Source organism: Cucurbita pepo, chromosome LG11 (assembly GCF_002806865.2).
Source record: "Cucurbita pepo subsp. pepo cultivar mu-cu-16 chromosome LG11, ASM280686v2, whole genome shotgun sequence".
Lineage (NCBI taxonomy): Eukaryota > Viridiplantae > Streptophyta > Magnoliopsida > Cucurbitales > Cucurbitaceae > Cucurbita > Cucurbita pepo.
The window spans coordinates 4,742,038-4,769,320 of record NC_036648.1 but is presented as its reverse complement, the minus strand read 5'-3'; the positions used below and the strand labels follow the sequence as shown (position 1 = coordinate 4,769,320).

The window sequence follows — 27,283 nt, the reverse complement described above, 5'->3', positions numbered from 1 at the left end:
TCATTTTGCAAGTTCGTTATTACAGGTAATTCCTACAAAGGATCAGACTAATGACGTATACAATACTTTAATTCTCAATGTAGATGCTAGATAATTGGTTCTCATCCTTTAAAGACTACGAGTGTAATAGAAACATCCGTTGACAAAAGGATCATCACGGAGCATAAAAAATACGTCTTGATACAAAGACGGGATAAAGAAGAGTGCTTATCTAATGCTTCTTTAATGTCATGAGAGTAATGTTTTATTACATGAACTTGTAAAAGGGAGAAAAGTTGAAATGAATATTCATAAATAACAAAAATTCCCAGCTCTTACACAGAAAAAGGATATAGAGACTCACTGACTGACTGACTGAGCTGCCCATTCACTCAAAAAGAAAAGTCATACAACGAAAAGCATCACAGAACCGCACCCAAGTCACAATTAGGGGAAAGGATATATATTTTTTCTTTTTCATTTTGAGAAACAGAATAAAATTACAAACCAAAAAAAGGGGCTTAGATGATGATGATGATGATGATCATATCTATCTCTATATAAATAGGCTTAAATTGAAGGTGGGGAAAGAGGGGAAGGCAGCATATTATGAACTAAATAATAAATGGCCTTGAATTATTGACCTGTGCCAAGCAGACAACACTTACAGAATGTTGTTGTATCAGTACAATCTACAGGGATGTTCCACGCAAATAGTAGAGCATTTGGTCAAAGCAGCGATCGGAGACCTGCGATTCGTGTTCGAGAAAGCACCACTCTGCATTCTCGTTCTTAAGAAACTGCTCCGTCCGTACACATTTCTTCATCTGATGGCCAATTTTAAAACGTTACTTTTCAAGCTCCCTGAAAAAAAACAAAAGAAAGGCCGAATGGAATTATCAAGAACTCTGTCTAAGTCGAGAATAGTAGTACTCGTGCTATTCATCGATACAGTAATCGTACGATCATGTCTGTCCAATGGCGTGCCATTTTGCTATTGATCGAAGGAAGCATCATAAAAATTAGGTGCATAAACAGAACCAAGCATCCCTTGTTTCGTCTCTGTCCAAAAAGTTCGACCTCAAAAATGACATTATCACGTTCAGCCTTAATTAACTATTCGACCTCGTTAAGATTTGAACTGAATCTCGACTAATGGGTATTAATGCAGAAATAATTGTCCTAGCTTACCCAACTCACTCAGAATGGAGCTTCAAGAGACTCATCCCAAACTTCTGCACTTCCATTAGAGGCATCTTCCACATCTTCTTCCATTGAAAGCCTAATATATTCTCTATGCGCAAAACGATCCCATTCTGTCAAAGTAGGATTCTCGCGCTCCTGCAAGACACAAGCTCAAAATTATCACCCGACATATTATCATAGCCGATCGCAATGCAATGGCCATGTAAAATAAAAGCTAACGTACCTGGCGGATAAGAAATGGATCACGTGTTTCAAAGGCCATAAACTTATTCAGATTAAAAAGAATATTAAAAACACTTCCAGAAAGCTTGCAGCCTTTCAGATCCCGTAGAGTGATATAACTTTCATTCTGCAAGGAGGACATTGTGTAAAGCAAAACAATACCCTTTATTAATTCACAATGTTTTGGAGAACCTTTCAAAGATGATATTTTTCGAAAACTTTGGACACACATCGTAACACAGGAGAACAAAACTAATAAAGGAGTAGAAGATGAACCTCAGGTCCAATCATATCAATTATCTGGCACAAAATATCCTCAAAAAGCACAGGTTCTTGAGCCATGCATTCCATACGATGTAATTGCTCCTCATAAAAGAATTGCAATTCATTCCGTGTTAAAATTCCATTACCATCCAAATCTATGCACTTGAACCTAGGAAAAACCACAAGGCATCATCATCACAATAGGCTGATTGTCACAAACTTGGTCAAGGAATAGAAAACTGGAGAAGACAAACCAAAGTAAATAAACAACAAATCATACCGGCTGCAACTCATAATATAATGACTAATTCTCAAGTATTTAGTCAATGATGCCTAAAAAGAGCCTACACTCTTGTTACCAATAGGAGAAGTATTTTGTCATTCCTTTGGTTTGGAATTTTTTTCCCCTCTTTTACAATTTCATACATCAACAAAATTGTTTATCATCAAAGATAATGATGATAATAATAATGCCTGAAAGCTTGAGCCATCTTACAAACAATTTATACGACCTGGTAAAAAAAATATCAGGAAACGCCAATATTCACTTAATTAGAGAAAATGAGGACATAACATACCAATACTCAAGGCTAGGCTCAGATGATTTATCTTCCTCAGACAATATAAAATAAACAAAATCTTCGTATCCCATCCTACCTTCAACTTTACTAGTAAACTTTCTTGGAACCTAGAATCACATGAAATCATTTAGAGAAGTTAATGCCAGTACTCACTTTATAAATGAAATAAACAAAGCAATAGAAATGGAATAAAATCTTGGGGATTCTAAGGAAGTTCCATTTAAAACTGAAACCTGGAATCAACTTAAATCAATTCTAACAAAGCAATGTCCCAGATGATTCACAAACCTGAGAGAATATTCTATCAACAATACGGTAGGTAAGCGCATGATTTCCATATTTGATAAGGTTCTCCTTGTCAATCAAGAAGTCGTGGTCCGTGTCCAGCTCCCAAAATTTGCAGTATATTACATAAAAATGCTCATAAGAAAAGTACCTACAATTAACAATTATTGCACATTAAACGACAATCAATAGGATACCTTCGTAAGAATACATACGATCATTACATAAAAATCCAATTTGGAAGTAACATATGTAAGAAAGAAGTATAATTAAGAGGTTCAAAATGATCTACTTTTTCTTCTTATGCCTACATTATAATAAAGAAGACTAAATCTCCTAAGGCCATCTCCTCTATCTCTTGCATTTTTTTAGTCTGCATCTAGAGAGAGAAAAAAGGGGGATTCATATCGGTGGAATCTGTTTTGATGGTTGGACCCAACAAAATCTGGCACAAAATAGAGATACAGTTCCCGAATTGCAACCAATGCAGAGATCACCATCAAATTCGTACACTCTCCTTCGTTGGGGATACTAGCAAGACTAAAACCCTTCTTTCTCCTTTTTAAGAAACCATTTATTAAGTATTAGCTCAAAAGTTACAAGAACGGCTAGAATGAAAATCCACCATGAACCAATCGCTTATGGGAGCTCATGGAGAACTCTTCGATGGATTAAAATAAAAAAGTAAAAAGAAATTACGAAAAAGAAGGCTTCCTTTTGACAAAAACTGAAAACAGAATGATAAAACCATGAGGGAGATACGATAGAAGAAAGAAAGAGGTTAAGCATAAAAGGGAAGATGAAAATGATAATGCAGAGTCAATGAGTTAGGTCTGGGACTGATTTATGAATTGAACTCATGAAGACAACAAATGTCTTCAGTCAAAAACCTACCTCAAAACTTTGTTGATGTCCTCTTCTTCATCAGCATGTTGCATTGCATCAATCAAATTACCACGTTTGAGCTCCCTAAGCGAAAGCTGACCATTTCCAGCTCTATTTATGTAGAAATATATCCTATATGTTACTGTTTCAGCTGGTTTACAAAATAAAAGTTCATTAAAAAAATGAACAACAAATTATAAAGTGCTGTAGTCTAATTTCATGATAAAAGGTAAATTTAAAAAGAATCTAGAATCAAGCAGGTTTACGATGATTTATCATAGCAAGAAGCCTTGAGGGAACCCAGTATCAAGCCCCTGCCTGAAACTCAAATTGCTTACAACAGCAGGCATCTAACATGGACTGCAAGGTCAATTCCAATGCACACCAGTGCCTAACCAACAATGCTAATGTCAACTCAACAGATGCAATTAAAAAGGCCAACAATCTGTACAACTAGATGAACTACACCGCAAGACCATGGCAAACTAGTGCCATATGCTTTCAGAAAAAATAAACTGCATTGCAACCAAAGAAGAATGCAAGACAGAGGAGAGGATAAAAGGCCCCACTCTAGTGCCATATTCTTTCAGATAAATAAACGACCACATTGCAAATGAAGAAGAACACTAGACAAAGAGGAAAGAGTAAAGGGCCCCACTATAGCTGATGGACAAATGGTCTAGCAATATTACAAAGCCTCCAACTACTCAATTACAAAACCTTTTGTACCGGAAAACAATTTAGAAACATAAAGATTCAAATCCTACATGTCATCAAGCTCTCAGCCGTCAACCTTTTAAAACACTATACATTCAAAAGAGGAGCAACGGATATAATAACCATTGCCAAAAGAGGTAATATTGAGAGCATTGATGGGCCTTGAGCCTGGATGATTTTAACGTCAGGTTTCTTTTTATAAAGGTTGAAACACTCTCAAAGAAGAGGAAACTGCGGAGGTGTTCCCAATGCTTTCTCAGAATGCTATATACATTGGCAACCAAAACTGAAACCAATTTAATGGTACACTAAGAAGTTGTTAATCTCATCCATGACATGATCATGGACTATGCCCTATCCATGAGGATTTTGCACACCAGAAACCTTCCCCACTCCTTCGAAATACCTGCAAGATTCTACTGTTTCTCTCTACCCATATATTGCATAAGATTTCCTCTACAGCAAGATTCCACAAAACCTCAACCCTTCCCTTGAAGAACGTACCATATAATAGCCACATCATATTCTCCTTCAACTAGCAAGGAAACACATAATTCAAACCAAACTACAGGGCTAAAGATCACAATTTCCAGCTGAGAGCTTACAAGGAAAACAAGTGATGCACGTTTTCACATTCATTAAAACAGAGCACACACTAAGAGACTAGAGAACCATTGAAGGACATCTTTCATGTACTTTTTCTCCACTGTATTCAGAGTTTCTATACAAGCTGACCATAAGAACGCTTTCACTTTTTTTGGACAACATCCTGTCAAACAGCTCTGTACACCTCTTTTCTAAAGCTTCATCTGGATCTTTTGAAAGTCTGACCAGGGAACTAACAGAAAATTGTCCTGAATAATCCAGTACCCAAACTCTTTTAATGACCTCCCCAATTAGCTCGAGTCTTCAATAAATCCAGGAGCAACCTGTTCTTCATCTCTTAAATTCCTTCTCGAAAAAAATGTTTTATCCCCCACAATTGAAGCTCACACCTCCTTAGTAATCTTATTCTTTAGACTTCAATGTCATTGTCTTTGTTGGTTGTATCCCTCATAAGGCAGAAAGCGTAGTGGGTGTTTAATGAATTTTATTATGTCTTATGGAATGGTTTTTGAGTTTTTACTATATTTTAGAATTTTATTGTTCGACTAGTTATATTGTACTACTGGAAGTTGTCACTTCAGTAATTTTTCATTTTAACAGCAAAAAAATTGTCCTTTGTCAAAAAGTAGGTTCCAATGTTAAGTCGGTAGGCTCTCTTTCTTTTGTTCTATTTTGTTTGTAATGTGAAGGAGCAATTATTAAGATTGTTCTATTTTGAGGATGCCTCATCCTCCCCCACAAACTTCCTAATGATCCTTTCATATATCAGTAAAGTTCTGGTTTTGTTCGTAAGGAAAACAATATATTATATTTTATATAAATATCATGATGAAAGAGATTTGATAGCTCAAAAATTAGAGAAAGAAGTTAGTTAAATTAACCAAAGAAAAACATGATTATTACGAAAAACAAAATACAAAGCAAACCAGGAATACCCATCAAATTAAAGCAGGAAAATTCAGACAAAGGCACCAACCATATCTTTCCTGAAATTCTGGAGTGCTCTGAAGGAATTCTAGCCCTGGGTGCGTTGCTAAGAGTTCTCGAAGCACAGGTTTGAAGTCATCCTGTCATAAAATCATAATACTCAACTTCACCGAGATATGGTTACTTCAGATGATATCAATTTCATTTAACCATTTACTAAATATAATCTTTGGGTTACAATAAAATATGTAGGAAATAACACAAGGTAATTCACAGAAAACAGCTTGTAATTCATGGTGCTATATTAACACTAAAAATACCTTTTTTTTTTCTTAGAAACAATAGTCTAAAGAATACTAAAATTTTGATAAATATAATAATCAACATTTATTTTTTCAATACAATGATCAGGACTCAAAGAAGAAGAAAAGAAAGGAAACAATTAAAAATAGAAGGAAACCTGAGTCAGATACTTGAGATCCGGCTGCTTTAAAATCCTAAAAATTTGGGTTGCTATATCCAGTGTCAACATGTTTCCATTGATCCAATACTCAATAAAAGCATCCCTGAAACATAATAACGATGATCATTTTTTTTTTTATTATTTTTTTTTTATAAATGATGATGATGATGATGATAAAAAATCTTGAGAAGAATATTAGACACATGCTTCAAGTAGAGAAACCAAGTTTATTTTTTCTAATCATCAAGTGTTTAGGTTTGTTTGTGTGTGTTTTAACTAATATCACCGAGACAACCAATAGGCCTCTAAAAATCATATTATTCATCTCAATCAAAAGGATGGAAAGAAAAAGCGTTGCATCATCTCCCAGAGGATGGATTTTGTGTAAAACACAGGAGGATTATCATTTGCATTTCTTTATGCTATTCCCCAATGCTCCTGTGCTCGTTAGTCAAATCTCTTCAAAGCGTTTGGTTAGAGCTGCCGCTGACCAACGTATATTAATGTTGCAGTTTTCTAACTTATTAATGGAAGCCCTTACTTGGTCAAGCTGGAAGAATTTGGTCAACGCTATGCTTGATATTTTTATTTGTATTTTATTATTATTATTATTTTTTTTTTGGAGATTGTGGCTTGAGAGAAAGCTGAAAACTTTGAAATCGACTGATTCTAGTTGGAAGAGTTCCTGGGACAATGTTTCACTCAAAGGTACACTCAGCTCCTTAACCAACTCTAAAGAAATGAAAATGTGCATTACGCCTATCCACGAATACAACCATGTCTTAATATGCCAGTTTCTCTCACACTTTCATTCATCCTGATGTTTCCTCTTCCATTCTTTGCATTACTATTCCATCATCTCCAATGCCGCTATTATCATAAAAATCATGCACTGCCATGACTAGCAGTTTTTTCTTTTTGGAAGGAAGGTCAAATCAAATACTTTTGTCCCTTGTCAAGCTTTGTTTTGTTTTATTGGGAGTCTTCTGTCATGATCGAAACAGAAGAAAAAAAAAACAAAAAGGGGACCATCTTACTTTGGTATGATGTGTAACCAGATCGAGTGATAATGGACCACGTTGCTGCCACCTTGTAGCTAAGGAACTTGGAGTTTGGAGAGGAGTTTAGCATCCAAGGCCACATTGTTTCCTTCAATTCTTCAGGCAGCTTTGCATTCTTGTCCTCAATTCCTTACGTAGTTTCCATTTGCTACACCTCTCAACAAATCCCAGAGTTCAACCTAGACCACCTCTTTCAACTCAAGTTCATTAAAATTCCTTCTAGAATCAAGCCTCCAATACTAACTTAAAAGCATTCCAGCACTAACATACCAAAAGCCTCTTACTTCCAATCCGACCAATGTTTTAAAAGGTTACTGAGGCTTATGCCTTGAGGCAAGGCAATAACTTTTTAACCTTGAGAGTTACGCCACATTTGAACCATAAGAGGCTTGTGTCACTATGAAAACACGTTGAGGTTTAAAATATCTACACCTAATGTAATGAGAAGAATAATATTAATGTCTCATTCTTCCAAAATATAAAAAATTGAGTTGTGACAATTCGAACTATTACTACTTTCGCCAATGTGACTTTAAAAGCATTGAAGACAATTTATAGAATAAGTCAATCCTATTAATGATAGTTGTAGAGAGATTAAAAATATCCTTTTAGAATTTTTGTTTAAGTGGCAATTGACAAAGGTGGTTTTCGCTTATGCTTTATTATTACTACTATGTTTAACACTTGAAACTTATGCCTCGCCAATTCAAGAAGAAAAGCTTCAAGGCCACCTTTAGCCTTTTAAAACATTGGATCCAACAAGCGAAGCAAATAATAGTGATGAAAGAGGGTGGGAAGGGTTTCTGTTCAACCCAAAGTCCATGGATCTTCCAAAAGATCTACACTCTTTGCCACTCCCCAACCCAAAACTAGACACTTCACTTTCATTTCTTCTCAATGATAGCTCAGTTATTCATTAAGAAAAACTAGTCACATGTCACCCACGCCCAAGAATTACACAATCATTCATTGGTTATAGTTACTATAGATCAACTTTGGCAAACAAACTAATAATTATAATCGTACCACTAACATAATAATTTTTTTAAAAAAATCTACATGTCCTATAATTTCACATATACTTGACTTTAACATAAGCCAATCTACTCAAACTACATTGGGGCCCAGAATACGAAGATTCTCTCATCCACTTCTAGATTAGTATTATCAATCATTGTTGGACTGTAACAAAATACCACCCTATCAATTCAAAACCAATTGGAATATAACCTACTAAATGTCCATTTGTGGGTAGGTGTAGGATTCGGAAAGACTACATTTTCATCTCAGGAGCTGCCTTTTGTGAAGAGCATCACTGGTGTAGCCTAATGGATTAAAGGAGAACTCTCTCCAAGAAGTCTATCTCAAATCTTTATCATAGATCAAAGGATAAGAATAAACCAAGTATTTAAAAGACTAAAAATTACTTAAAAGGAATAATTCCACAAGTATTATCTAATCTCCCTACATCAATCACATCCATGGACAGGGAAAAGAAGAAGACAAATTGAAGCTCTAGATTCTAATAATTAAATCCAAAGAGTACTAAACAATATTATGATCTAATTTAAGGAAGGCCTATAAAAATTGAAATTCGAAATAACAAAATATCGATTAATACAATTTTCTGAAGGCAGCGTATTTCTGTATGGTCTGGCTTTGGAATCATTCACTCTTCCGCACAAAGCCATTCCTTATCCCAACACACACACACNAAAAAAAAAAAAAAAAAAAAAAAAAAAAAAAAAAAAAGATAACACAATCAATCTTGAGCAGCAAAGTCAGGCATCAAGTAGCATGGAGAGTTCATTGAACAAAAAAAATACAGAATTAAAATATTTACTGATAAACCAAAGGAGACAAGAAACAGAAACAAAGTCCAATATATACGCCAAACTAGAAGAACGTTCTCCAGCAACAAGAGAAACCTACCTTGTCACAATGCCAGTGCTATTAACATCTATCTTTCTGAAAAGAGAAGTGGAAAAGAATGATGGCAACTTGCATACTTCTTTTGTAACTGCCCTAAATTCTGGCATAACAAAAGGAGAGTTAGTGTCCATTGGAGAAATGAGACATAATTTTTTTAGATATCTCACCATGGATCTGTAACCCATCCAAGTGTCCATAGAAAGCCTGATTGGTCCTGAACATGCATTGCTCTTTCAGGTCAACTGGTGGTGGACGTCCATTTTGGAAGTAAAACTGTAATAGTAAAAGTTTTGCAATTAGAAACTATCATCATAATTCCATAATATCAAATTCAACTGATAAGACCAAAGGTTAATAGATAAAAGACGAATAAAAATGACCCATAGCTCTGAATTTATTGTTAATGAATATAACAGCAAAAGATAATCAAGTACACACGCCACCTAACCTGCGGAATTGGTTCTTTAATTGGCTCACTAATCACTTTCAGTGGGGAGCCTAAAATAGAAGGACCAACCCTCGGTCTCATCACCCGAGGGGAACCAGATATACTTCTCGGTGATAAAGGAGGAGCACTTCCAGCAGGAAATATAGAAGGCAGTGAATTGGTAGCAGAAGCATGAGGACTAGAAGAATTTCCAGGCACATTCAAGGGTACACCAGCCTTTGCATCGTTTAACAATGACGTGACCTAAAAGATACAATAGATAAACAATGAATTCGAATACATTCCATACACGTGCAAAGGACTGAATACATTCCAGCTAGGGATACGATCTTTTGGGCACATAGAACATGTTCTGGAGTATCTATAACTTAAACAACTGGAATTCACAAGTTTATAAATCACAAAGCAGCATTTCCATGGAAATATCAAAATCCATGATTCAAGAATTTCCCCAATTGAACGAACTTTGTAATGCAAGGAAATGAAGGTTAGAAGACGAGGAGTACCAGGCGATTAGTGGCAGGAAGCGAAAGCCACTGCTCAAACAGCTTCTCGACAAAATCAGGATTGGATTTAATCGCCAAAGGAGAGACCTCCGCCAGCTGCAACAATTCAGCGTCCAAGGACGCCACATCGCAAGAGATTTCCATATTCATCGAAACCAGAGCGTGACTCTCGCATGAACTGCACAGATATCAAGCAGCAAGACCAATCACTTAACCCTAGATGCCAATTCCGACCCTGGAAAGGCAATATATGTCAAAGCATCCTGAAGAACAACAAATCAAGATTAAACAAGGAATGCAACCCACAAATTTGTTGATCAGATTTAGAGCTACAGAGGACAGAAGAGAGTCCCAGATCTTCAGGAAGTGAAAGTGGGATTGGTGTGTCTGGCAACAAGAGGGTGGAAGAAGATTGAAATGGTTGATTGGAGGCCGAGAAAAGGAGGGAAAGCGAGAGAAAACTGTTTGAGAGAGATCGATTGCGATTTCAGGGAGATGGGAAAGCTTGTGGGAGAGAGAGAGAGGGTGATTTTTCTCGGAAAAATGGAAAATTGGAGAAACATATATATATATACACACATATATATATATATATACACATATATATATATGTATATATATATATAATGACACAGCAATCTGAAGCAATACTTTTGTGAGAAATGGAGAGCGGCTAAAGGAAGGAGGAAGCGCGGTTCCCCATGGTTTTTAAGGCATCCAAAATACAGTATACCAAATCACGTGCGGTTGCCACGTGCTGGTTTACCTTTCGGATTTTTTTTTTTTTTTAATTATTTTAAAAGTCTTAATTACGTTAATAATTAAAATATCGTCAAATTTAAATATAAAGTATTCACCGGACCCAAATTTATCATTAATATTTGTTATAAATTTTAAATACTCTTAATTTTTATGATATCTTTAAAATAAGGTTACATTGATTTATAACCTTATTTGTAGGTTTGGTCGGGTTGATTATATCAAAACAATGTCGACGCTCAAAGTGATTGAATTTTTTATTTTTAAAAAATTCAACCCAACCCAAATCGAAATAATAAAGAAAAAACTAACTCAGTTGAATCTTAATAATTTTGATTTGATAGATTGAACTGATCGATTTCGAGTCATATGAATATTATGATTAAAAATTTCAAAAACAAATAAAATAATATATATATATATATATATATATATATTAAAATATCATCATTGACCCGACCCAATAAAGTTAAGCTCAACTAATAGGTGACTATATTTATGTTAATAAAATGATTTAGGATTTTAGAAATAAATTTAGAAAAATGATTTGGAGATTTTAGGAATAAATTGACTACAGATATATCCTTCCACTCTCTTTAGTTATCATCCCAACAAATCACAACCAATACTTTCATCTAGTATACCCCTTCGCGGTACTTAGTTCATCATCCTAAGAAATCACAAGCAATACGAGGTAGTAGTTTCTACCGAGTGTCTTGTATTCTCTTCTCGATTGCGAGTGTTACCTACAGAAAGTTGTGTTGTGTGGAACAAAATATATATATATATATATAAGTGGAGCGAGTTCAATTATCTATAGAAATGCGATAATAATTTTATTATAATTTTTGAAATTTTAAAATTACAGCTTTTAAATGATTTCTCATAAAATCAAAATTTTTAAAATTTTTAATTTAATTTGATTTAATTTCAATTTAGTTTCCATCATTTTTACCTTTTCAAAAATGTATTAAATAAATAAATTTGCATAATAATTATTTAAATTATTAAGAGAATATTTTTATCTTTAAATTTTAAAATTACTGGAAGAGTAATTATTTTGACGATGTATTATAAAATAAACTTAATGGTAACAATGGTCTTGTTCTTTTATATGCCGTAACGATTTTTAATTTTCACACCTCAATTGTCACGTCAATTCTCATCATTTATTTTAATAGAAAAGATATTGTTGGAATAATTTTAAAATATAGATCATTTTAAAAAAAATTAAATATAAAATTTTAATTTAGGGGTAATAAATGAATCTATACATATGCTTTGAATGAGAGGAAACATTGCTAGTAGTTTAAATAAGAGAAAAAGAATCTAAATAATTAATTAAAGATGGTGGGTCTCATTTATTGGATGTGAGATAAATAATAAGAATGAAAATTATTAATGAAAACATAATGAGACACATTGAATAAGGAATGTGTATGAAATTGATGAGGTCTTATGGGAAGGAATGAGATTGTCTTTTTTTTTTTACGGGTAGACGAGTCCTAACATTCTCATTTCTCGATTCTCATTTGCCCTTCAATAAACGAGGCGTTAAATGTTTAGTAGGTTAGAATTAAACAGTCATGACCTGATTTTTTAGGCTTCGAATTTTGGACGATAACTAAAAAGATAAAGGCTAAAAACAAACAAAATAAGAGTCTATTCATAAGAGTCTCGAGAGAGAGCTGAACATGCGAGAGAATATAATAACCAAAAAAAATTAAAAGGAAGAAAAATTGTCCCAGATTGCCTAAGTTGAATAGTGAGGAGTTGGCCTAAAGGGGAGGTCCCTCACTTCATTTTATCATCCCACTTGAATGGTTCGAGCTAGTCGAAGAATACACTTTCTGATGGCTTAAGGCTAGCATTTTGGCTGATTTGACTTGAGTTTAATATGTTCGGACCTTTTCTCATAGTTTCAATTTTTTGAAATATGACATTAGACTTAGCTAGTTTAAATTATTAGGGGTAAGTTTAAATTATTTATGCAAAATTAGGTAATTAAATTATTAGGAGTAAGTTTAAATTATTTTATGCAAAAGTAGTGAGCCAATTTCCATAGTAAAATTTTAATTTTTGATTGTTGGACTCCTTAGGTTGAATTAAATTTCAGAAAGCAACGTTAAGCTAGCATCAAGAAGTTGTAGTAGCTTCGGCCTAAGCCAACCAGGTAAGTGGCCTTACTATCGGCTCAGTCGGAAGACTTGTCTTATGTATGACGACACGTGCCCAGTGGAGACCACCCCTATGATGGTGTTGCCCAAAGGAGACCAACCCTATGATGGTGATAAGGATCATGGTGTTCCAACTGGACCTATTACACGATCCAAGGCCAAGAAGATTCAACAAGTATTCATTCTTCATCTACAAAATTGGATAGGTTCGGCTCAATCACTATTTCATGTGTTACAAGCTTATTCGATTGAGGAAGGACTATTTGGAGCTTAAAAAATGAATATTTGCACAGTTGAAGTAGCGGATGAAGTTACTATAAATTGCACTTGAATGATAAGTTATTTGTCAAATTGACTTTTTATTTTGTGGATATTTAAAGGGAGTGCGAGTAAATTATGGTCACTAAATTAGTTAGTGGGCATTTCAGAAATTTGAGCATCATTTTTGTTATTTCTATGTTTCATGTCATTGTTTTGGCAGTTTGAATTTCAACCTGAATTTCAATCACAATTTAGAACAAGACTCCAAATCTTGCTTGTAGATATTTGAGGGTAATCTAATTCTAGCCTTATCCCTGGGTTCATCCGAATTTTGTTGTAGGGGGGTTAATTTCTTTGATTTAAAGATTCTTGCTTCACCATAAGTTTAGATCATTGGGCTAAGAATTAGGGTTTCCTTATCAATGGTTTTAATTATAGGTCCCTAGAACATGAGTTGCAATTGCTTGCATTCCATGACCCCAATGGTGGGATCACTTACTAAATATTTCTTAAAACACACGTGTGGGTCGTGTGTTGCTTCTATTTCAAGTAAAGGCAAGGTATCTTTGTACGGCTGACAATGACATCGCAAGTAGAGACCATGACACATGCATAGTATAATGGTATTTTATTTCGTAGTCTTAGGTTAGTACAGGGTGTTTTTACTTTTATGTTTTACTTGTTTTATTTAGTATTTCTTATGTTGTTTTAAAGATGCTTTTGAACATGTAAGTCCATGACAATGTTTTATGATGAAGTTTTAAAGGTTTAATTCTGCATAAGAGTATAGGAAATGATGACGGTAGCAACTTTAGGTTAGCAGAAATCTAGGGGTCGTTACAGAGAAGATTGTTAGAGTTGGTGAAAGATTATGACATCAAGATCCTTTACCACCAAGTAAGGCTAATGTTGTAGTAGATGCCTTGAGTAGGAAGACGACTCATACCTCTGCATTGGTCACCAAACAGAGCAAGTTACCGGATGAGATCTGACAGTTCAACCTACCCTCCATACATGTATTATTGACACACAGATTACAAACATACAGTTCAGCAAGGACTGTGATATGCAGGAGGTAGAGAGCATCGAGAGAATTTCACTTTCTTCAGATAGCGGGTTCTTGTGACAAGGTCATCTGTGTATACCTAAGGATGAGGGAATTTTGAAGAAGGTCTTATATGAAGCTCACAATACATCCTTGACATTTTAGTCTGGAAGTACAAAGATGTACCAAGACCTGAAGAGTTGTTATTGGTGGCCTGGAATGAAAAGACATGTCGCAAAGTATGTGAGCCGTTGTTTGACCTTGTTAATAAGTGAAGGCTCCGAGATATCACCCAACAGGATTGCTACAACCGTTGAACATTCCCTAGTAAAAGTGAGAGGAAGTGAGCATGGACTTCAAATTGAGCTTACCTAGAACTAGAAAAGGTTATGATGTGATCTAGGTTATAGCTGACTGTAAGAACTCAAATCCACTGCTAGCAGATATTATCCTCTTAGGACTTTCCCATCAAGGTTTAAAACACGTCTACTAGATTTTTACACCCTTATAAGGAATGTTTTGTTATTCTTTCCAACCAATGTGGGATCTCACAATCCACGGGGCCCAATATTCTCGTTGGCTCTGATACCATTTGTAACAACCTAAATCCACCGTTAGCATATATTGTTCTCTTTGGGCTTTCCCTCCAAGGGATTTCTCTGAAGGTTTTAAAACATGTCTACTATAGAGAGGTTTTCACACCCTTAAAATGAATGCTTCATTCTACTCTCTAACGAATGTGGGATATCACATTGACAGACTCACCAAGACATCTCACTTCATACCAAGCAAGAGTACATTTCAAGTGAATCGATGGGCTCAATTGTACCGGGTAGTTGTTCGTCTACATGGGTTACCAGTATTAATCGTGTCCTACCTCTTATGGAGTTTGCCTATAATAACAGCTACCAAGTAACGATTAAGATGACACTGTTTGAAATCTTGTATGGGGGAGGTGTCAGACACTTATATTCTGGAAAGAGGTTGATTCGCAACAGCTCATGGGGCCGAAGGTTTGTTCGCTATAGCTCATGTGGCAGTGCATAAGATTAGATAGAGGATACTGACAGCACAAAACTGGCAGAAGAGTTATGCAGACTCTCGTAGGAAGGACTTGTGGTGTATAGGGTAGCACTACGACCCGCTTTGTGAATATCTTTGAGATCCTTGAGAGGGTAAGACTTGTGGCGTATAGGGTAGCACTACGACCCGCCCTCGCCACCGTGCGCAATATTTTCTATGTATCTATGCTACAGAAGTACACCCCATATCCCACTCACATCATAGAGCATGAGGCATTTTCACTACGGGAGAATTTGTCTTATGAGGAGATCTCTGTCAAGATTTTAGCACATGATGTCAAACAGTGGCGAAGCAAGGAAATTCCCCTAAGCAAGGAAATTCCCCTAGTCAAAGTATTGTGGGGTAACCATCAGGACGATGCAGTGACCTTGGAACACGAGGAGGAAGGTTTCTAAGGAGATGAGACTTTGTAACACCCGAGGCCAACATGTACGTAACTGTTTCTTAATCGCTCTTTTAAATTTCTAGCTTTCATGGTTTTATTAGGAGTCTTGAAGAGTGAATATCTAACTGATGCCGAAGGAAAATTGTTTGGGATGCCTCGAGGGACCTATAAAAAATATTATAANGAAGAAGAAGAAGAAGGTAGAGTAGAGATAAGGAGAGAGACTAGGGTTTGAAAAGGAATAAGAAGAAGAAGAACGAAAAAGCTCGTACCACTGATCGAGTCCGATGTTGGCAAAGAAAATCTCTCAACGGTTACTATCAAGAGAGAAGAAGCTAATTTCGTGCGATTAGATCATCACATCATTCATTTTTTCCAAAAACCAAGAAAAAAGAACAAAAGAAAATCTTGCGTGTTTTAGTTTCAGTTTTTTCGAAGATCCGAGAAGTTTTGGTCGTCTTTAAAATCTAATGTTCGGATATGATGATCTTGGATAGGAATCACACAAGTTTGGTGTTAAAACTCGGCCAAGATTTGCAGTCGGACTTGGAGTAATTGGAATCACACAAATTTTCCACAAGTTTGAACTCGATTATATAGGGTTGAGTATGCCTAAAAATTACAAGAAAATCGTATTTGGATAGGTAGATTATTGGTCGATAATTTTCCTCAAAGAACTAATCCGTTTCGAGTGATGGATTCGAATATTCAAAAATCGGAAGAAAATAGTTCAATAATAAAAAAATGAAAAACTCATCGGGTTCTAGGAAGCAGGTTAATGGCGAGTGGACAACAGATTCATGTTACGCAATTGGACAAAGAACACGTCTGAATTAGCCGATGACATGTGTCACCCTGCCACTGGAGAATGTGTCAAACTGTCTGTGGAGATGCGTCACCCAGATCTACCTGACTCAATTCGAGGTCCTAAAATTTTCGATCTGCGATCCAACTATAGATTCGTGCATCGGTTGAGATACTGTTCGTCCATTTCGCATGGAACACATGTCGTAACCACATAATCTAGAGGTAAAAATTGTATTCACTGGGGCTTTGCCCATGCGTGTGAGCCCTACGTGTTGTCATGCGTCTTCGTGCTTTGAAACATGTGTAGGCATGTGGGGTCCCTTTTTTCGCCTGTTCGATGCCCTCTATCTCAACTTTGATACTAACCTTGTTTTAATGTGAACTAGGACCTTCTGAGAAAATTTAAATTTTTTGGACACCTCCATGGCTAGAAATCAAACTCGGGAAGGCACAAGTAGTTCCACAACGTTTTGTGGATGTTGATCTTAGTGGAGATGTAGACTCAAGCAAGAGCACATCTGGATATATCTACACTATAGACGAAACAACAGTGAGTTGGATGTTCAAGGTTTAGAAATGTGTTGCTCTTTCATCTACTGAGGCTGAGTACGTGGCAATAGCTGAAGCTAGAAAAATGATGTAGATGAAAGACTATATATAAGAATTAGGCAAGAAGCAGCGCAAGAAGAATCTTTATGTAGATAGCCCGAGTGTCATACAGCTGTTGAAGAACTTGGCGTATCATTCAAAGACAAAATAGATCAAAAGACGATACTATTGACAAATGTGTTGATGTTCTGAAATTTAGATTATGGACTCTGCTGCTTCTTTATAGTTTACGCTATACACGGTGAATGGCTATATATGGTAAATGACATTTATAATAAAATGTCATAATATATAGTAAACGACTATGTGTAGTAAATCGTTGTATATGTATTCTCTATTACTTTACACACTTGAAGTTATCAATATAAACCTCTAATCAATATTTCTCCTTACATTTTCTCTCTCTTGTTCTTTGTGTTCATAGTGTGCGAGTTGTTGTGCGGTCTTAACATGCACATATTGACCCACTAGGCGGACTCGTATACATACCCCCTTGGCTTATCTAAGAGCTAGAGTACAATCACACTGCTCGGAGCCACGGAGAAAAAGAAGCGCGCGTAATATCATAGTGTACATAATATCATAGGCTACACGTACGTACTAATAATAATGGAGAAGTATACTGCTGCAAATCATACCTCCATCCATTTTCATGGCACGTTCCTATGAGACATGCATACATATATTGATAAATTTTCCTGGTTAATATACATGGTTTCTCAACGTCTCTCGGAGGCATAGTGGGAACATGCTAACATAAGATATGTAGCATGACATATGAAGATTCATGCATCATATAACATTCATATCATATCATAACTCATGTTCTAACATAAATTGTCACATAACATAACACACATCATATAGCATACAAGTCATCCAAACAAGCCCGTGATCTAGGGGTATATATAATCTAGGTTAGGTTGGATTTAGAGATTTTTTTTGGACCAGCTCAAAAGTTCGGGTTGGTTAGATTGGTAACCCAACCTAACCCTCTATTTTCAGATTGGGTTCAGGTTGAGTTGTCGGAGTTGTTAAAAAAAAAAAAGTTAAAAAAAATTATTTGTCCATAATTTATAATTATTCGATACAAATTTTAGATAAAATATATTAAAAGTTCACAAACAAACACAAATAAATTCATAATAATTCAAAAAAATAAATTCAATATCAACCCCAAACGAAAATTATAACATCGTAACATAATTCAACATTATCCTAAAATCAAAGACAATTAAATAGCATCACTCTTTAGAATTGGTTAGGGTGATATTAAAAAACAATAAAATTGATTAGTTTAAAAAAATCAAATCTACCAATAAAGTTGAAGGGCTTAAATAAATAAATAAATAAATAAATATATATATATATATATAGTGATATAATAATGGTGTTAGAGATAATAAACAAATTAGAATTTAGAATTATCTTTCTCAATTTCATAACAAAATTTTCAAAATTTCAAATATATTGAAACTAATTTTCTATCCATTTAATTTTGTGTTAACGGTTTCATCTTTTCACCCATACTAAAAATTGATCTAGAAAGGTATAGTAAACACTAAAACTGTCAAAATATTTGAACAATTTNATTAAACTCTACCTAGATCGGATTTTCAACTGAATCTAAATTAGACCTAAATTGTCTAAGTGGTATGAAATTAAACTCTTATAGTGGGGGAAAACCGAAAACAAAGAATATTGAACCTTAATAAAAGTATAAGTATGCCCATGCTCCTCCGATGTGTTGTTTCTTTCGTTCTTTCATGTGCTTTCTTGAATCCGAATTCTTCTTATACCATCCCTAGAACAAGCAACATTTAGGGTTTTGAAGTAGGGAAAGATAAAGATAAGTTGTATTTATCTCATCTTCAATTCGTTGAGGATATTATATTCTTCTGCTCAAACAAAGGGGAATCGTTCTCCTTTCTGAATCACATTTAAGCGTCGCTTGAAATAAGATGTAATGTCAGATCAGTGGTCAAGAACAGTGAAAGACTGTTGATTTCCATTCCTTCATTAAATAGCCAAAGAGAATGGAGAATGCACAACACTTTACAAGATCGATTCCTTCCAAGTAAACATCTTCTCTAGTGCACAATCACTTCATTTAAAAAAGAGTTGCAGCAGCAGAGAACAGAAAGCTCACTCAGATACTAACTTCACGGCATTCCTGAAACACTGGTTAGACATCCGGTACCGATCACTTGAGTGATCGACGATTATACTCGAGGAGTAAACAAAGACAGCAAGAATGTGAACGACCTCTACTTGTGCAAGATACTCTTCTTTGGAAGCTTTGATTTCTTTTGAGTGTGGTTCTGTCATCAAATTAGTTTATCAAAAAAACTGAAACGTCGAACTTTAAAATAAGCAAGAAGTAACGGTGCATACGAACACCAAACGTTATTTACCTTGTGTCTTTCCAGGGCATCATAGTCTGTCCTCTCCTTCCAATTGCTCTTTCTTAATTTTATCGGCCTATTTCCGACATACTTGCCTGCAATCAAGAAGGGTCTAAGCACATAAGAATAGTTTCAGAGATTTTGTAGAGAACACAAGGCATTAAAGAATGTCAAACTACCAACCATTACCACACACACCCTAGAAGACACATAAGCTTGAGGATTAGACCATAAGATTCTTGACCACGTTAGTTCATACAGATGGGTCTACTTCATAGGAAATTTCCTCCACAGGAGGCGATCATAAGAACAAAAAATTGGAGTCTATCTAAAGATTATCCTTTAATTTATTTAGTTCTTTTAGAAAGTAATTCGGTATTGTACGTTATAGAAATACTTTAAAATCCTGACCAAATTGTGAATGCAGAAAAACACTTGTTTTTTCAAAACCTACATTTTAATTTCTTACAACTTTCTTCAAAATGTNCTAAAAAAAAAAAAAAAAAAAAAAATGTTTCTCGTAAAAAGAATGACAACCTAATTAAACTTGTTATCATATAGCGTTCCACCAACGAGGAAGGTTTTATTATATTACACAGTACATGTCATGAGAATTGAACAGGAAGCACAAGTCCAACAGAGAGATGAAATAACGAACTGCAGAACCCATATAAAACTAAAATCAGCATATTACCATTCATTTCCTTAAGTGCTGCAGCAAGGTCCGTAGGATTGGAGAAGCTAACAAATCCATAACCCTTGGTCTTACCAGTTCGCTTATCTCTAACAACCTAAACAAAATTATATGCATATAGATCCATTGGTAAGTAGAAAATAAACCATAAATAGGGTATCAAAATATTTTAGGTCAATCCGCAAAGTCATGAAATAGTATATTTTTCAAGATACAAGGTTGAGATTGTTTCTTATAAAAGTGCATCAATTGGTCCAAACCACTTCCAAAAAATTATGCCACAGAAATCCTTATAAACAATTGGGCAATGTCCTTGAAGTTGACAATGGTTCAAAAACTACAAATGTTGGTGAGAATTAAATTACGAGTTCAACCATAAAATATGCATGAGCAACAATAACACAAATAAAATAAATCTTCCATGACAAGACCCAATACCAGATGAAATGGTTGTAAAGCCTATGTTTAATGGCATGACTATACAATGACCACAAAGGAGGGAAATCACAGGGCCAATCACTTTAACAGCGAATCTTCAAGATTCGTGAGTGAATACCAAAAGAAAAATATCTCCGATCATTACTAAAAGTCAAGAGCTCACACAGTGTTCAAGTCCCTCTGTTGAAAATTTCATGGATAGTTTCGTGCACAAAATTTTAAGGGACTTTCCTCATACCCCCACACAAGCAGTAAGAGAGTGAAAATACCAAGGAAAACAATAACCACTTTTAAAAGCTCGAGAGCTAACCTGTCTCTGGCAAGTTTAAATGACCCAACCATGTTACAACTCAATCTAGTCTATGAACTTAGTAAATTCTAAGGGATACAAGCTCCATAAAGAGGTTCCAGCTGCATAACTCCCAATCAGATGATCGCATCTTTCTTAAAGAAAATTCTTAACCTCAAATAATTTTTAAGAAACATAAAAACAGGTTTTAGTACTATTTTATTTCTGGAGATGTTATACTTTTTTCATTTGTCTTCCAGATGATTCTATTTTTGTCCGTCAGCTTTGCATAAAAAATATATTTTCAGTCATTAGTTTTGCTTTAATTTATAAAAATCATTTAACAGAAACTTGATTCGACACATCTTTTGTTCCTAAATCTGGTGAGTGTCTGTCTACTAGGTATGTTTTTGGGGTTACACAAAGCAGGTTAGCAAACTCCAAATGATCAACAAAAAGAATCAACAGAAATGACTAAATTAGTTTATTATGCATAGTTTCAGGGATAACGTTGATAGCTTAGTGACCAAAACAGAATATTTACAAGTTTAGAAGCCAAACAAAATAATTTAAAAGCTTTTTCGACCAAAATAGAACTTAAACCTTAAAAAATATAAAAAATATATTACAATCAAGGAACAGATTCCTGTGGACATATCAGAAGCCTCAAATGCAATCAGAATCACATGTAAATGTACAAACAAGACGTACCTATAGATGCATTGCGACCTTTTAAACAGACCGAACACTTTCAAGGAAACTAACCATCATGCAGAATGCCAAGAACAAAAATTGAAAATAAAAATGAATTAGGTAGAATATTGGACTCAATAAACTTACTCTAGCCATGTTAAATGAAGGAAATCGTGAGAATGCTTTAGAGAGCACATCATCATTCACTTCATTGCCAAGATCTCCACAAAATAGACGGTAATCATCTGCAACAACAGAAAATTTTCCTCAGTAAGAGATGCTTCCAGCTATAGGAACATTACATGCACTAATTCAATTTCTACTCTATAGTAGTCATTATTTCTACAAAGCCAACAGGAAAAGGAAATCCATCAAAATCGGTGGAAAAATATAAGAATCAAGAGTACGGCAGATCAGTAACTATTTAAGAAACATGAAATATGCCACCAATAAAATGACTAACACGGCAAAATGATAAAAAACTAGGACATGATATATTGGGGTTATGATAGTTTTTTTTTTTTTTTTTCTTTGTAATTATGTGCATACACGCAAGCCTATGACCACTAATATTTCAAAATTCTTAATAATATAAAAGTAAATATAATATCTAAGAGTCAACATCAAAACAAAATTAAATTCATCAAAACAGTGATAGACAACCAATAATATTCATTATCCAATAAGGGTGTATTTTCTTCTCCTTTTTTTAATAAGAAACCAAAAAATATATTGATTGGGAGGAAGTAGTACAAAAGGTAGATGAATTATCCCTACTAGGCCAAAGGGTCACAAAAAAGGACTCCCAATCAGCTGAAATATGCACAAGATCATAATTACAAAAAGACTCTGAATGAGAACACAGATGGATGCAAAGAGTTTGATGTAGTCACAAAGCTTGTAAAGGTTAGTCGTCTTCTCTACAAAGCCCTTCTAGTTCCTCTCACGCCACAGTTTCCACAAAGTCTGAACCATAAAATACGACCTTTATCCCTGAAAGGAGTTCCAAAAATAAGCAAAAATAGACCCCATCATTTCTTTCAGGACACACCAGCTCCCCAAAAAGTTCAATAATCTAACCTGTAAGGAGTTTGCCCAAGAGCAAAGGAAGAAAAGACGATGCCGATTTTCTTCATTTGATCTGCACATCATGCACCAATTTGGGGGCATGGATTATTCAGTCGTCTTCTTTGTAGACATCCCTTGTGTTTAAATTCCCTCGGACAAAGACCCATATGAAGGCTTTCACTTCCTCTTAGGGACTTTAGCCACCCAAATCACCTTTGATGGATTAATATTGACAGGGCCTGATGAGTGCTTAGCTCAAAAGTTAAGGAATTAACCGAAAATCAACCATCTCTTTTGAGGGTCCAAGAGAGAGGATCTTCTACATGAGAAGGACATTGTATATAAACGAGGCTGTAGAGCTTGATCCACTCAAGAATTTCATCAACGGTCAAACTCCTAAAAGGAACAATCCAACCATAATTGTTGGCAATTACCTGCTTCCAAGGACCTTTGCTTGGCTCATGGCTATTCGGCTTTGGAATCTATTCCTCCAGAGTAATTGTTGGCAATTACATCCTTCCATAGGGCATTATTTTCTTCCATGAATTTCCACCCCCATCTCGGAAGTAGGTTGATGTTTTTCCAAGTTACTAGAATGTTTTCATATTCTTTCGCTACTCCTGTCCAAAAGAAATCATGAAAAAATCCTTCCTATGGCATTAAAAAATAGAGAGATGATGACTGGGAAACTAGAAAGGAAAGCATTTGCGAGGATAAGTCCACCCCCCCTAAAGCATGGGAGATTGCCTCACTTGCATATGTCGAGACTATTTTCTCCTCCACTGGAGCAAAAAACAGTTGATTTTTTCCCCCCTAATAATCGGGGTTTCCCACACTGAGCCAAAAACGATTGAGTTTTCAATAAGGTTTATGGAATAAACTTGAAAATAGGATCAAACAAGTGGAATTGCTCTCCTTATTTTTGACATATTAAATTTAGGTATTTTTTTTAAGTGGGCAAACCGTGGGTATTGGGCTTTCAAATCCAACAAATGTTGTACTTTATTATACTTGCTTTTTCGAACTACATCAAGAAATTAAAATATTGAATAATTGGAGATGTGAATCCAACCTTCGATCCATTACTTGTACCTGAAGGAGCTATTACAATGAACAAGGCAAAAAAAATCAAAAGGCTTCTACATTGTATCTTCAAAAACTAGCTAATGCACAAGGAGAGAACGAATGTTGAACCCTGATTTCTTCATAACGTTATTTCAACAAGTCAAAAAGTGAATGAAGTAAAGATGGCATGCAAAAGTAGTGTAGTTTGGAAGATGGCACAACGGACAAAAAAAAACTACGTAGAACCTGTGAAGAGATGCCTTTCCAAATTGCACCTCCTGAGAGTTTATGATGTTAAAACTTGTCAAACGTTCTCATCAAGTCAAGTGGATCCTACCATAGATATTGAAGACAATTTAAAACATTTCTACATTTTTTTGTTCCACATTTAGACTTCTCAATTGTTGTGCAATTGAGCTTCATTTCCTAGGTTTTATCTTCTCCAATTATCATTTATTTGTCTTTGAAGGACTTGATTCTTGGGAACTTGAACGGCCATTTGGGCGTATTTAAGGGCATGTAATACTTTGTATTTGGAAGACTTTTTTGCAACCAAACAAAGAAACTTGTGTTTCTCAAACCCATCTTGGTGCTGGTTTTTTCAAATCTTGCTGTGTTTGAAGTTTAATCAATTCTTTGGATTAGCTTTAATCAATCTAATTATAGGGTGAGTTGTCTAGGAGTAACCATCCTAGATTCTATGTTAGATCCAAGAGTTTCATCTTCTAACTAAGCTCTTGGTTGGAATCTATTTGATAAGGTAGCCTTATTTGTCAATATTTGCAAGGATCCTAGGACCTCTAGTTTTGTAAATCCAACATTTATAGTACTTATCAATTAGACTTTTTTCAATTGTCAGGTGTGTTCAAGCATGTCCATGTATGATAGATGTCCGATACTCTGCAAAAAAATGGAGTGTTTATACTTCCTAGGTATGAACATAAGCCTTGCTACCTTTGTAATTCGATGTCCCTCCCATCACCAATTATCTTAGAGGTGAATTCTTCAAACCTTGGTTTCAGCCTCTTTATTCTTTTCCATTGGCTCCTTAGGCTTCTTGGAAAACCATCTATCTCCCTTATTTCCATTATAACAGCAAAAACCTTATTTCTCCAGGCTCATTACCTCCTAAAGAAATATTCAAAGTCATTTAGCCAAAAAGATCTTTTGTTTTATTGTATTTAATTTTGTTATACTTTTTTCCAGAGAGGAACAAGAAACTATTTTATTGATTCATAAAATTACATAAAGGAAAACCCAACCACTCGTGGTGCATTACAGAAATTATCTAAAGTCCAAAGCCAAGTATCCAGTCCTTGCTTGAAATTTGCCGAGGTTACTATGTAATACGCGTAGTAACTAAAAGAAACATCCATCGGTTCAAGCTGATATCAGAGGCCCATAACAATTAAAATTATTCCTAGAGATGACAGCACGCCCAATGATTGCAAATACGTGAAATTAAAGAACGTAAATAATGCATACTTTCAGGCCACTCAGCAAGTGTTGGATCCTCCCAAGATTGCCCGGCAGCCTTGCGAGGAATAGCTTTCTTTTTTGTTTCTGCTTTATGCTCGATCTCACTACTTGCAAGCGCAGCTTTAACACTCTCGAGAGCTTCCGGTGTTATCGTTTGGGCATCCCTTTGAAACAATTGTTGAGCCTGTTCATAGTAGGTAAAACAGGGGGAAAAATGTTACAAGCATGCTAAAGCCATAAATTGAACCAAAAAATATTCCCTTATCCATCAGAAACGTCAAGCTCCATAATAATTTTCCCTAAACCATAGCAAAAATAGAACAAAACCAGAACTCCGCAGTAAAAATTAAAATCGTATGCATGTTATGCGACCTGCTGGTATTGAGGGAGAGTATAGGCAGCGGGAGCAGGAGCCGGATAAACAGATGTGACGGGGAGCGGAACTGCTGGAGGACCTGGAGCAGCGACATAGGGAGAGGGATACTGGGGGCCTGCCGGTGCCGGAGCAGACTGCTGGAGATGGAAAGGTAAAGGAAAGTAGGAACCGTTTGAATACGTAAATTGGGAACCTGATGAGGAAGAAGGTGCTGAAGGAGCCGAGGAAGGTCCCGCCATGGCCAAGAGCAGTAAGAACTTGAAATGGCTTCAAAATTAGGTCTTGAAAATGCTCCGATTGTCACAAGCTTGGCCTGGTAGCGCACTGGAAAAGTGTCCAGGGAGGGCTTCCTAAGATGTTCTAAAGTCTAGTAATTAATTATTTTATTTACGATTTAATATTATCTATTATATTAAAAATTAAAAAATATTAATGTAATCTTGAATAATATGTGATTGAGATATAAAAACGTCAATAACCTAAACAATCTGTAGTATATGAATAAAGTCGGGTGTCATGTCCTAATAATACTATTGAAACGGGTTGTTTTTTGGTTATTACAAATGATTTGCTTTTTTTATAAATCCGTTAGTTGAAAATGTTAATATTTCACATGATGATCATATCTGACTCGATTTCAATTTCAAGTGAGTTATGAGCTCCTTGCCTATGAAAGCTTATCATTTGATTTGCATGGGTGAATATGATTTGTAACTGATTCAATGTCTATCATTTTCGGGATTTGACAAAATAGGAAACTGATTTCGGAACTTGCACAATAGGTCTCCCACTCTCTCAGGGTCCAGTGGATTTGGTTCATGATTGGATCATAAATAAATTATTTATTAGAGAATTAGTAGTACTTCAGATGAAATATATAATTACAGACAGATTTTTCACTGAGGTGTAATTATGAACAATTTGTGAAAAGTCAACTTGATTGTAATAATTATATCAATTAATAAATTAAGAGTAATTAATTAAATGGTTTAATTAATTAATTTTATATAATTGGAGATTATAATTTGTGGGTTAGATTCAATTTAGTTAAAAGATAAAAAAAATTAAATATTCAAATTAATAAATAAAATATTTAAATCTAAGGGTTTAAATTAATATTTAATATATTAAATATACATAAAAATAAAATTATATTTATTGCATTTGTTACATTAAATATTAAAATAATTAATATATATTAAATATATTAAAGCATGACCTTTGTGTTTTCATTGGGCGAACGGAGCGTTCAATAACGACCCTACTTTTCAATAACCTAGAGTCGCTACCGTATGTATGACATAACTTATTTATGCAGAAACATTCGTTTAATACGACTTCATAAGACGATACCATAAACTTATACGTTTAAGAAAATGTCTTAAAATAATACAAAATAAATATTAAAATAAATCAAGGTAAATATAAAAATAGTAATGTCCGATATTATATGCAACTACCTTATGCAAGTTTTATGGTCTTTGATGTGATGTCGTCGCCGTCATCAACCGTGGGTGCCTTATCTTTACCTAAAATAAAAAAAGTAACACATGCCTCGAGTATTTTAA

The 27,283-nt window shown here is 35.0% G+C and overlaps 2 protein-coding genes across 5 annotated transcripts; both read right to left on the bottom strand.

Annotated features, from left to right (window-relative positions):
- Positions 1-226: 226 nt before the first annotated feature.
- On the bottom strand, positions 227-10,646 carry LOC111805374 (serine/threonine protein phosphatase 2A regulatory subunit B''beta-like). 4 transcript variants are annotated; one of them, XR_002816663.1, is made up of 14 exons: positions 10,083-10,646; positions 9,577-9,819; positions 9,296-9,401; positions 9,129-9,228; positions 6,133-6,238; positions 5,722-5,812; positions 3,432-3,573; positions 2,541-2,688; positions 2,250-2,359; positions 1,684-1,840; positions 1,409-1,534; positions 1,171-1,320; positions 943-1,059; positions 227-843 (listed from the first exon to the last, which is right to left on the bottom strand). XR_002816663.1 is itself a non-coding variant. In XM_023690433.1 (14 exons), the coding sequence occupies exons 2-13, from the start codon at positions 10,230-10,232 to the stop codon at positions 1,180-1,182; spliced, it is 1,620 nt and encodes a 539-aa protein (XP_023546201.1). In that variant the 5' UTR covers positions 10,233-10,317; positions 10,389-10,646; the 3' UTR covers positions 227-843; positions 1,171-1,179. The 4 variants fall into 4 exon arrangements, 3 of the variants coding, with proteins under 3 accessions (XP_023546201.1, XP_023546202.1, XP_023546203.1); XM_023690433.1 differs by lacking the exon at positions 943-1,059 and having other exon boundaries at positions 10,083-10,317; positions 10,389-10,646; XM_023690434.1 differs by lacking the exon at positions 943-1,059 and having other exon boundaries at positions 10,083-10,260; positions 10,389-10,646.
- An 8,513-nt stretch (positions 10,647-19,159) lies between these two features.
- On the bottom strand, positions 19,160-26,044 carry LOC111805166 (RNA-binding protein 42-like). The gene is made up of 6 exons (XM_023690090.1): positions 25,712-26,044; positions 25,346-25,523; positions 21,875-21,972; positions 20,308-20,404; positions 19,623-19,708; positions 19,160-19,529 (listed from the first exon to the last, which is right to left on the bottom strand). The coding sequence occupies exons 1-6, from the start codon at positions 25,952-25,954 to the stop codon at positions 19,476-19,478; spliced, it is 756 nt and encodes a 251-aa protein (XP_023545858.1). The 5' UTR covers positions 25,955-26,044; the 3' UTR covers positions 19,160-19,475.
- Between the last annotated feature and the right edge of the window lie 1,239 nt (positions 26,045-27,283).